Here is a 12,740-nt window from a genome sequence, read left to right on the forward strand (position 1 = left end):
ATGCTGAACAACATATTAAAAAATTGGGATGGTACCATGTTGCAAAGTTGATTTAAAAAATTTTAAGTTGGCAAAAAAATGCAATTTTTTGATTTAAAACATGAAAGAAAGTTTTGATAGGTGAAGTTGACCCATTTGACCACTATTCTTACGTATCTGTTGAAAAAGTTGAAAACCCCCTTTCACTTGATGAAATGAACTCCTCACAAAAAAATCAAAATTCGAACAGATTCAAAAAATGAACGAATTTTTATTTTTCTGTGGTGAGTGTAATTTTCATCAACTTTTTCATGAAATACGTCAGAAAGAGGTCAAAATAAGACAACTGAATAAAAACCTTTTTTTGATGTTTGGAATCGAAAATTGAATTTTTTCGAATTTAGATTTTTTGTGAAGAGTTCATTTCATCGAGTGAAAGGGTTTTCTCAAGATTTCATTCGGATCCGTGCAAAATCCGTGGGCATTATGAACCTATACCTACCTTGAACTGCTGAAAATAATATGTTATTGGCAAAAATGTGAATTTTTCCAGATTCAAATTCAAGTAAATCAGTCGGAATTGGGGTCCTGAGGCCTGAGGTGGTTCCTTTGGTCGAAGAATTCATTGCGATGATCGGTAGTCCGCCAGAGTTTGATTGAAAGTCTGTGGATACCAAAGTTGGGATGCTTGTGTAAGATAACTTGCCTATTGAAAATCAGAAGGGGAATAGGTATCAAGCAGAGTGAAATTTTCACCACAGAATGAGAGGCAATAGTATGTATGTATGTACAATGTTCATTTCATTCATTATTTTGAAATTTTTTTCCTTCGCATCTTTGATTTATTTTCGTTACCCGAGGTTTTTTCAAACACTAGTCCTCGGCCTCAGGCTCGGTAGGATTCTCTCATCATCACACAATGATTTCTGATCCCTTTTTCTTCCAAACATCACCACTTCATAAAAACCATTACCATTCAAACCCACTTTCAAATTTATTGCTTCATCCGGAGACCTTTTCTTTGCTCGTTTTTTTCTCCTCCGCCAAAGACATTTCAAAACACAGCTCGAACAACAAAGACGTCAACACGTGTCTCGAATACGAGTAATTTTCAAAATAAGACCGGCGGTCGAATAAAATCATTGTTTGGGGGTGTTAATCCGCACCAGATGCTTTCTACTATTAACAGTATCCTTTTCCATTGTAAAATTAATTTCCTTAAAAAGAAACAAAAAGCACGATGAACGTGCTCGTTTCTTGTTTCTCCCAATTCTTCTTTTTTTTTCGCTCTCTAAAAGCGCGTATTGTTTAAGAGTGTCGGCTCGTGGAAAAAACAGCGTGAAGGCTCGCCAATGTAACAGGTTCCAGGACCAGGGGTTCGGAAAGGCTTCACTATATCGGAGGCGATATATGAGTTGAGAATATTCACACGTCCAAACAGAGTCGCATGTTGGAGGTTTTTTCGTAGAATATTACGATGAATCGATTCTCGAAGATTATATATTTTTCGGCGAGGATTGTTTATTAGTACGCGATGTAGCCGCATCGTATGGCGCATAACCACGCTCTCTTGTAACGAAATTAAACCTGTTAATAGTCCGTTGCCATATGCGGTGTTATGAATTGAATTGTTGCGACAAATATTGCGTAGGATATCGAGGTACCTCATACCTATATAACGGCCACGCGTTTTTTCCTCTCTATTTTTTTTATACTTACTTATACGCCGTATATCAGCCCACTCTCGCTAACTAGCTAATCTATGGGCAACCGGTTGGTCGGTTTTCTTTTTCAATTAATCTGCTATGTATTACGACTGGCGAATGCCTATTATACTCGTGTCTCAGTCTCTCTCTCTGTGTAGATACAGCAGCATACGATTACCTTGCATACAATTGGTACAAATTTTGCCAAATTCGCATTCAAATGTCACGTAACATCGTGAAAATGTGTATTTGTAGATGAAATCAGTGTGTGAGCACTGTGAGCTGAGTAATCATATTTTTTTTGATATCGTTGCTCAGCATTTTCCCCTCATCATTTTGGAACGGAGGGAGATCGTGATGTATGAAATTTTAATCGGTCTATGGAACTAAACACTAAACAGGTTCACCTATAGGTACTGATGGTGTCGTTGAACAATGTGAAAATCACGTTTCAGAGCACCTGGATGCTTCGATAATGTACATTAATATGATCTACGAAGATAAACATCATTAATAAAGTTTATTTTCGACGATACCAATCGTGTAATTAAAATTTAATTAAATCGTGTTAGGTATTCCCCCCTCTCAAATTTGAATGTATCAATGATGAAAATAATTCATCAGTTCATCACTAAAAGAATAAGAAATAGGAAACGGAGGTGTTCGATGTTTTCAAGTGTGTATTTATCGAATTTGGAATAGGTAGTTTTCATATTTATCGTGGGTAGGATTCGTGAAGGATGAAACCAGAACGTACCACATCTGGATTAACCATGTGGTAGTTGCTTGTATTCATCTTGGAGTAAAACGGTGAAGGTTGGTAACACTGGATTTATACTCAAGCTCCAGGGTCATTCCATTTGTCGCATGAGCCTGGTTTTGGCAATTGGGTTCAGGTGCTTTAGTTTTGATAAATATTTTTTTGTAAGCTGAGGACGAAACCAAAGGCTTGAAGGGGGAAGGATTGAAAAATTACCAATTAACATGAGAAAAAAATGTCAATTTTACAGAATGAAATAAAGGGTTACTACAGTAAAAAAAATGATAAATTTGTCAATTGATAGGTATATTAATTATGTATTTTTTTAGTACAAAAAGTTTTGAAACCAACTCATAGAAAATCTTTTCATAAATATGAAAACTCAAAACCGTGGCCAAATTTTATCAAAATTAAGTTCAACTCAAAAATATGCAATTTTCACCCAACTTTAGTCAAAATTTAATTTTAAAAAAATTTCCCAATGTTGATAATGTGAGTGAAATACTCCCCAAAATTTTAAAAATCGATCACAGAATTTTCTATTCAATTTGTTTTTTCAACATAATTTCTCTGCAAAATGACAAAAATTAAAAAATTCCTGAAAACACCCAAATTTTGAATTAAAAAAAAAAGTGATCGAAAACAAAAAATCTCCCACCAGATTTCTCAAAATTCGATGGTAAAGATAGACAAATTTACTCGAACGAAGCGAGAGAAAAAGCATTCGGAAATTCGTATTTCGAGAAATGAAAAATTCATTATTTTGGCTTCAAAATTATGGAATTTAAACTGCAAAAAAAAACCAAACGAAGCGAGAGCAAAAGCTTTCGAAAATTTGTATTTTGAGAAGTGAAAAAAAAACAAGACCGAGCAAAATTTTTAAGGAATCGTATTTTCCTGAATTTATTTTCAAATTATCAGATTCAAATTTTCAAAGTCATAAATTTACTCACTTCAACGTTTTATTTTTTTAAAACTTTGGTGGATTTTCAAACTTTTCTTCTGAACGATTTGAACAATTTTTAAAAAATGTTGTACAAATCATAAAATTTTCCAATTATAATTGCCAATTTTTCAAATTTTTTTGGAAAATTTTTACCATGCAGTCGTCAAAATTATAAAATTTTACAATCTTTGTAGCCAATTTTTCAAATTTTCGAAAAATTTCCAACAAGTTATCAAAATTATAAAATTGATTGATTTTTGTAGTCAAAAATATTCCTCAAATTTTTTGGAAAAATCACATCCAAGTTGTGAAATTTTCCGATTTCAAGCAAAATACATATGATAAATTTTTGGAAATAGGGACGACTTTTTAAAGAGTTTTTTGGTGGGAGGGGAGGGGGTGGATCCCCAACACTTTCCTGAGTTTTGTCTCTGGTTGTAGGTTCCATTATACTCACCCTACATTTTAAGAAAGATGGAAAATTACAATCAATAGCACCCCATCCTCCCTTGGGGCAAGTGGGGTGTTTTTTTTTCAGAAATTGAATTTTCTCATCATAATGCTCGTCTTTGAATTCGGATTGTTCGGGACTGTTGCAACTTGGAGAACATTTTCTGGCGGAATTTTAAAGTAGACCGAAAGCAGTTTCGAAAATTTTCCATCAAAAATGTCAAAAGATGAAAGTTGAGCAGTTTCTTTCGAAACTGAATTATCAAAAGCAATAATTTAAAAATTTGAAGAAAAAAATCCAGTAAGCAAAACGTGGGTTTTTCGCACTTGTTTCTACCCAACCTGCTTTGGGAAAAATTGGAAAAATTTCCCAGTTCCAAAAGATACGATAGTACGAGTATAAATGAGGTTCTGCGTTCACCTGTAGGCCATTGCCCTCAAAATCCAAAACCACTTTCAAGGTTCTACATGAGCAGTCAAAAATTCACAAATCACTTACGAGTATTTTTTTGAGTAAATAAATAATTGTTGATTTGAAAATTTTTCTTTTCAAATATTTCGCATTAATTATGCCGAAACATCGAAAGATATTATTTCTGAAGCTCAGGAAATGTTTTGGAACACATCAGTACCAATTTCTGACAATTTTTTGGTTGATTTTTTGAGTAAGTATTTTTTTTAATTTTTTGAAATGGAGCAATATTGTCAACTGCATTTCAAAATATTTCCCCAGTTTCAGAATTGATATTTTTTTATGTTTCCGCACAATTTGCACGAAAAACTTTGGAGACAAAAAAAACAAAAATACACGATTTGCAAATTTTTAAACACCCAGCAAAATTCTAAAAGCAGCCTTGAATTTTGGTGGAAATGACCTAAGCTCTTAGTCGACGCAAATTCTCAAATGCTATCTCTTGAAACTGGATTATTTTCCCCAAAAATAGTTTGGGTTGGAACAAAAGAAAAACAACTTTCAATTTAAAAAAAAAAAAAAAAACTCCTCTTTGAGGACCTATATTTCTCCTCCAGAGGCTCTTCGGAGCTAAAAAAATTTTCTGAGTAACCTTCGATTCAAGATGAACTCTCTACTGAATTAGGCCAAAATCCTCCAACATTTTTTTTCGCGAACCACCCTAATAGTCACCTCACTGGAGAAGATTCCTCGTTTTTGAACCATATCTCCCTCGCAAATCAAATTCAAATGTAAACAATTTTGAATCTTTTTAAATAATTTCGGATTTCCACAAAATTTTACCCTAGTGAAATTCTGGAATTTCCTAAATATTCATGAAGGCTCTAGCATGCCTTGAAACCATCTTTATTTGAATGACTCATCGTGTTAAAAATTAGGATACACCCAAAATAAAGTCAAGTTTTTTAATTATATTGAGTGAAATTTAATGGAAATTTCAATTTTTTAAAAATCTTTGAGGCTTCAGAAGTGCTCAAAATAATTCTAACCCGTTTACAAATTTGCAGGGGGAAGGAAGGGGGTAAAAAATGGTAGGTACACTTATCAAATTTCAGAGTTCCTAGTGAATTTGGTAAAATGTTGATTTTTTTCCCCTCATTTTTGATCCAAATTTGATTTTTAAAAATTTACCAAAAATTTAAAAAATGCATTTTAGAACCTGAAATGTCTTGAGATATTATTTTCAAGCTCGTTCGATTCCGTTCTGTCTTCTTGAAAAATTGAGACCTGCATAGAGCGTTGGTTTGTTTTGAAGTGGGATTTGATTACTTCCATAATCGTCAGCTTAGTCGAGTTGCCCAGTCTCCTATAATTCTTTACATTTTCAGCCATTTCCGAATCTTTTGACCCATAAATGGTCCGATTTCCAAATATTTGAATGAAAATCCAACCAACTAACCAACCAATTCACCCTTAAAATACGTACTATAATCAGTTATGACCTCTCAAAGCTCTTTCACCCATCAGTACTACATAAATTTCACTTAACCAAATTAATACGATGAATACAAAACGTATAAGCAAGTATACTCGTATGAAAGTCTTAAGTATGCCATTTACGTCATTTCTTTCATCTTATTTATGTATTTCCATTTCGGTCGCATATATGTCATTAGATAAATTGTCCGATTAATGATAATTACTCGTTGGAGCAAATTATCAGCGAATTGGCCCTGTCTGGTAATTAAAACCAGTATAGATATTTATAACGAACGATGAGGATGAAGATGTTTACATTTTGATGAAAATTGAAAATTCAACCCAGTTCAATGAACAACAGCAGGCTTCTCAATGCTGTCATATTCAATTCACTTCCTAAAGTCAGTATTCATTATTCAAGTATGTACGAGTACCTCTACCTACCTTCCATGCGATATCCTACCTACAAAAAAAATAAACGTCTACCTTATCGTACGTAATTACAAACTACCGAGAAGCAGCTATATACATTTTTCGCTCTCTCTACAAGCAACACTGTGTTTCGTAACAGGTATCCACACGTTGCAGAGACATTGTCTCTCTCTAATCATATCCTATCTCTTCGCGTGCATATTATTACTGCCTAACAACGCCGCAGACGTGTTTAGCTGCGAATGAATGGCTGTGTCGCGTGTACTACACTGAAAATGATACGAAGATAATTTACCGGTTTCTTTAATCGTTTTTCTTATCAAAGGCTTATTAGTTCTTTTTTTCTAGTTCTAATTAATGTGTCGTGAAGTAAACTAACTTGTCAGTTTAGTGGTGTTGGAAAATTTTCAAAAGTGAATCACTGAGAAAATACGTATACAATTTGAAGTGAGTACAGACCTTTTTTTTCACACTATTTTTAGCATTTTTTATTTTGACATAATTTACGTAAAGTCTGAAAAATGCTCGAGTGCAAAGTTTTTTTTAAAAGTGATTTTTTTTTTCAATTTTACAGAAAATTAAAAGTTATACCTACCTACCTATTGCTTTTGTGTTCTGATTTTTTTTTAATAGGTATAAAACATTTTCAAAAAAAACACCGATTATCTAAAACAAAAATAACCTAATTGGTCATTTTTATTTCACTCTCATCAAAAAAAGTGATTTGAATTTTCCGTTGATTTTCAACAATGTAAATTTTCAAATTTGAATTTGACAGGTTTTTTTTTTTGTTATCATAAAAAAAGTGATTGAAATAAAAAAATTAATAATTTGGCAAAAATCATTCATTTGGGGAGGGGGGGTGTTTATAATTACTAGAAAGAGAGTAATAAATTTTTCTATTTCGGTGGGGTTGTCAGAGTCGAGCAAAAAGTGGTGATACAGAGCTCTGGAAAAATACTGCTGAGGGGGGAGGGGGGTCATTTTTCTCATTTTCCATAAAATGAATTGAATTTTCGGCTAGAAGTTTCGTTCCTCTTCCTCCTCCCTCCCCCTCACTTTCTTTTCCTCGCTCCTCCTTCCTCTCTCTACATTGAAGTAAAAAAATAAAATCTACCTTTACAAAAAAAATTATGTTACAGACATTGGAAACCAAAAATAAATAAAATGAAAAATATCACCATAAAAAAAGTAATTTTAAAATTTGCTACAATAAAATTTTTGTTCAGATTTCAGAATTTTCATTCCTCCCTCCCTCGAAAAACTGAGGGTAAAAAAATTGAATCTACCCACAATAATAAAATCAAAAAACAAAAAAAAAAACTTTAAAAATCAGGAATTCAATTTTGGAGCATTTTTTTTACTCAAACAAATAAAATGTTTGTTCGATTATTTCCATTTTATATGTAATTTGAAATTTCGTGTTCCTTACTCCCTCCCTCACCCCTCCCCCCATCCCCTCCCCCCTTGACACGAACAATTACCTAGTGAAAAAAATGATTATATTTGAAGAAAATATTCGTAATGTTGGTTCCAGGGAACTAAATATCTATTTAAATTCGTAAATTTGAACAAAATTCTGTGATAAGTAAATTTTTAGAATCAAGATGACCAAATATCCAGTATTTTGAAAAAAATTGAAATAGAATTAAAAATTTTCCTCGAAAAATAGATACATAAAATATTTCCAGATATGAAAAAAAATTCAAACTCAAATTACAATTTCTAAAAATTTGTATATTATTTTGAATGTAAAAAAAGTGAACGTTCAAAAAGTCTGAAAAAAAAAACGCACAAGCAGGACATTTTGAAGAATCAGCATTTGACATTTTTGGTCTGGTGGGGGTTGCAACATGCTCTATTGATTTAACTTTGTTTCCTTCAAATCAGAGAGGTTCAGTTCAAATTCCCAGACATTGGAAAAAATTATTTAAACTCAAACTTCAATTTCTAATTTTTTTAAAAATTTGAATGAAAAAAAATGGACGTTCATTGAAAAAATACATGAGCAGGGCATTTTGAAGAATCAGAATTTGAAATTTTGGTCAATGGTGGTTTCAAGACATGCTTATTGATCTGACTAAGTTTTCTTCAAATCTGAGAGGATCAGTTCAAATTTCCAGATATTGAAAAAAATTAGTAACTCAAATTTCAATTTCTAGAATTTTCTAAATTTTGAATTAAAAAAAGTGAATGTTCAAAAATTTTTAAAAAAATACGTCTTGAGCAGAGCATTTTGAAGACTCAGCATTTGAAATTTTGGTCATGGAGGTTTCAATACATGTCCAATTTATCTAGTTCGGTTTGCTTCAAATCTGAGAAGACCAGTGCAAATTTTCAGATATTAAAAAAATTATTTAAACTCAAATTTCGATTTCTAAAACTTTCTAGATTTTGAATTGAAAAAAGTGTGAACGCTCAAAAAATTTTAAAAAATACATGAGCAGGACATTTTGAAGAATCAGCCTTTGAAATTTTGGTCAATTGATCTGACTTTGTTTTCTTCAAATCTGAAAGGATCAGTTCAAATTTTCTCCCCTCCCCTCCTTCCTCCTATGAAGAGAGTACCTTTTTTTTCCAAAAAAAAAAGTCAAAAATGAGTTTTTTACAAAACAGAAGTTTTCTTGATGAAAAAGCCCGCCTACTTCCCCTCCCCCTCAAAATGATAATTTCGTTTTCAAAAAAAAAAAAAAAATTGAAACAGTTATTTCTGAGAAAGTTTTTTCAAATTTGTAGTTTTCAATTTATTTAAACTCAAATTACAAACTCTAAAATTTTTAATATTCGAATTTAAAAAATGAACGTTCAAAATTTTTTGAAAAAATTACATAAATAGGGCATTTTGAAGAATCAGCATTTGAAATTTTGGTCAATGAGGGTTTCAAGACATGCTGTATTGATCTGGTTTGGTTTCCTTCAAATCTGAAGGGATCAGTTCAAATTTTCCCCCTCCCCTCCTTCCTCCTCTGAAGAGAGTACCTTTTTTCAAAAAAAAGAGTCAAAAATGAGTTTTTTACAAAACAGAAGTTTTCTTGATAAAAAAAACCCACCTCCTCCCCCCCTCAAAATGATAATTTCGTTTTCAAACAAAAAAAAAATTGAAAAAGTTATTTCTGAGAAATTTTTTAAAATTTATGTACTTTTCAATTTATTTAAACTCAAATTACAAACTCTAAAATTTTTAAAATTCGAATTTAAAAAATGAACGTTCAAAAAATTCAAAAAAATTACATAAATAGGGCATTTTGAAGAATCAGCATTTGAAATTCATGGTCAATGGGGATGGGGGTTTCAAAACATGCTCTATTGATTTGGCTTGGTTCACTTCAAATCGGAAAGAATCAATTCAAATTTCAAAAGGTTTCCTTGCACCTTTCTTTCCACCTCAAATAAACACATTTGTTTCAATACTCCAAAAAAAAAAAAAAAACTGATAATGATCATTTCGTTATTTTGTCTCATTGAATCAAATTGTCATAATGAAAAATACGTCTCGATTCACATTTCGGTTCGTTATTTTGTTCACGTAATTGGCTCGATTTATTTCACCTGCACCTCTCTTCCCTCCAAATGTGTTCGAAAAAGACCCGAGTAAAAGATAAATTACCATAATTATCAACGATTTGCTTCCAATATCCAATTTATTATATCATATTTAATTCTTCATTTACCAAACTGAATCATTCTCATTGTCAGTCTCAGTGCTCCAAAATTTGATCCAATCAACTCCTTCAAATGCTCAATACTTATATTAATCTCACTATGCACTTGAAATTATTAAAGGTACCTAAATACTCTCAAATATATAAGAATATTCGAAAGCCAACTAATGATGTAATCTTTATGCTTAGGTTTGTTTGGAAATTATCGCTGTGTCGGTTGTGTTTGGCTGCCGAAGCTCGAATGCGTCTATTTTTAAAGTTGCATGTACTTCGCCGGCTCCGTTCATCTCGAGAAGGCAAAATAGGACACGATCGTTGAGTCAGTACGTCGAGTCGATTTTTTTGACTGCCGGCCAGTTTCCGAAAAACCTGAAAAGCGGACATATTTTCGAGGGAAAAAACCCCCAACACGAATTTCCACCTCTCAAACGATGAAAGTTTTACGCGATGTGTGATTGAATAAAAATATAAAAGTTCGACTTGGATCGATTGTGTGTTTTTTTTACAAGTTCGATTTCAATTTTTCGAGTATAATGTCGAGAAAATCGTGTAGTGATGGTGCGTTTGGTTGGCGAACGTTTCGCGTAATTTGTTCGATTCTGGTTATTTTCGTGGTTAATTTTATCGAAGCTTTTAATGTGGATTTACCAAGTGCTGTTTTATACCATGGTACTAGTCAATCGATGTTTGGATTCACCGTCGCTGAGTACAAAGAAGACGGCAGAAGCTGGTGAGTGATTTTCGATGGTTGTTAATATTAATCGTCGAGGTGTCGGCCAAACATCTATGTATCTACTTTGCCTATAGAACACGTTTCAAGGGGGTGAAGAAGAAGGGCCATGTACGTGTTTCCTTTCATAGGTGTTTTATTTCCTATTTACGTATGTCGGCTACTGTTTCTTTCTCATCTTTGAGTCTAGCTGACTCAGTACGAGGTACGTGTCGAATTATTTCAATCGACTTTCAAACATTGTAAATCATTCGATAAACATAAATTTTCTCTCGCTTCTTATACACCGCGCCATTGTAAATCGATACACATTGGAATTGAAAAAATAATGTAAACAAATGGTTTCTTAGCCTAACTCAACTGAGAGAGATAAGATAATACGTGTAGCTAAATTTACACTTGAGAGAATAAGATTGTACTGAAATAATAGGTACTTGTGGTGAAATGCTCTTTATCGAAATAGGAATAAAGAGTATGTGATCTTATGTGGAAAAGTTCACGTGTTTATCATATTATCATTATCACGTTAAAAAGGCGATCGATGATGTTTTCATGCTGGGATCTCGTATACAGGACCTATACACTTTATTAGTAGGTAGAGAATCATGCAGATGTTTTTTTGCCTCACGAGATACTACAAGTACGTGTTGATTTTTTGAAGTTTTTTTTTTTATTATTTTCGTGGTGATCGCGGTTTAATTTACGATAGGGTTTTATTGCAAACACACGTCCGAAAAGCTGGAAGGTGCACCGGATGGCACGTACTTGGATGTACGAGAATGGCGAACGTTTGTCGCAATTTCAATCACCGTTAAGAATACGTATGCCTACAAAAGGAGATGTTGGCATGGTGAAGAAGTTTTTTGGAATTGGAAAAAAAACGACAAAGAAACAGAATCAAAGCGAACATTGTGTGAAACGATATGAGTTTTAAGTATCACTGGGCACTGGACAGTGAAGATGCATTCATTTGAAAAAGGACTCGTGGAGAGATTGTCGATCAATAATTCTAATGATCGAGGTTTGATGAATCTGGGATTGTAGCCCAAGGAGGAAACTAAAGGTTTGTTTGGGAGGGTGTGTAATCGAAAATTTGTCGACTGATATGAGAAAAAATTGTGATTTTGCCGCATGAAAACGAAATACTAGAAAACAATTCTTGCAGTTGACATTATTTACAGGCAGGTCTTCTTATAGCCTACCATGGCTCATAAAAAATTTTCGTTTTTCCTGTTAAATTTTTAAAAGCATCAAACATGGAATTTTTTATTTTGTAAATAGGTTAGGTTAGGTTATGATGATTTTTTAGAAATTCCGAGCTTGAAAAAAAAAACAAAATAGACCCAAACGAACTGAAGGAAAAAACTTTCAGAAATTCGTGTTTTGGTAGATCAAAGATCTATGTTTTTTTCATATGAAGAGTTTGATTTTTTTGCTTTCAAAATTTTAGAATTTGATGTTGTTTTTTTTTTTGAAAATTCCAACTTCGAAAAAAAAGCAAACAGGCCCGAACGAACAGGACCCCAAAATACACCTACAGCCAAAATTTCAAGTGCCGAAATTCAGTTTTTGATTGTTGACGAATTTTTGAAAACTCAAACTTGACTTGACTCGAAATAGAAAAAAAAAATTCACCAAATTGACCTAGAGAGCAGAAATTCTGTTTGTAGTTTATTTTCTGTCTTCTGAGTTGATTGGCGATGGTTTCGAACCAATCTGGAGCCTCCAGCGGATTTTCAGATTCTCTCCCCCTCTCAAGAAAAAATGGAGGTTATGGGGTATGTGAGTTGGAGTTACAGCAAGTCAATATTTTTCAAAAAAAAATGAAAAGCAGATCATTTCACATTACTTTCTTTTTTACTGTGAACTATTTTTTAATGGTCGTTTTCCCATCAGAAAAAAATTCAAGGGGGACAGAAAACTGGATTCGTAGGTCATTTTCAACTTCTAGAGTTTCAAGCAGTTCAAGAAACTTGAGCACTAGCATTTAAATTGTTGTTTTTTTTTGAAACTTGAAAATTAAAAAATTTGCAGGAGACTGCAGCAGAATAAGGGCTCAAAATGACCCACCAATTAATTTTACAGGTAAAAAATCGACAACGCAAATCATTAATTTTTCTTGCAACAGCTTAAGATTTAATTGACCTTTATTTCAAGAATTTACGCAAAAATGTATTGAAAAAA

General features: G+C 32.8%; 1 protein-coding gene across 2 annotated transcripts in view; it reads left to right on the forward strand.

The window, feature by feature from the left end:
• The first annotated feature begins 6,354 nt into the window (after nt 1–6,354).
• if (inflated) overlaps nt 6,355–12,740 on the forward strand; it is a 112,535-nt gene continuing 106,149 nt past the window's right edge. For both annotated transcript variants that reach the window (XM_065357907.1, XM_065357908.1), the window contains exons 1-2: nt 6,355–6,611; nt 10,016–10,556. In XM_065357907.1, the coding sequence (XP_065213979.1) occupies nt 10,360–10,556 (197 nt within the window). In that variant the 5' untranslated portion in view covers nt 6,355–6,611; nt 10,016–10,359. The remainder of the gene's footprint in view (nt 6,612–10,015; nt 10,557–12,740) is intronic.

Source organism: Planococcus citri, chromosome 3 (genome assembly GCF_950023065.1).
Source record: "Planococcus citri chromosome 3, ihPlaCitr1.1, whole genome shotgun sequence".
Taxonomy (NCBI): domain Eukaryota; kingdom Metazoa; phylum Arthropoda; class Insecta; order Hemiptera; family Pseudococcidae; genus Planococcus; species Planococcus citri.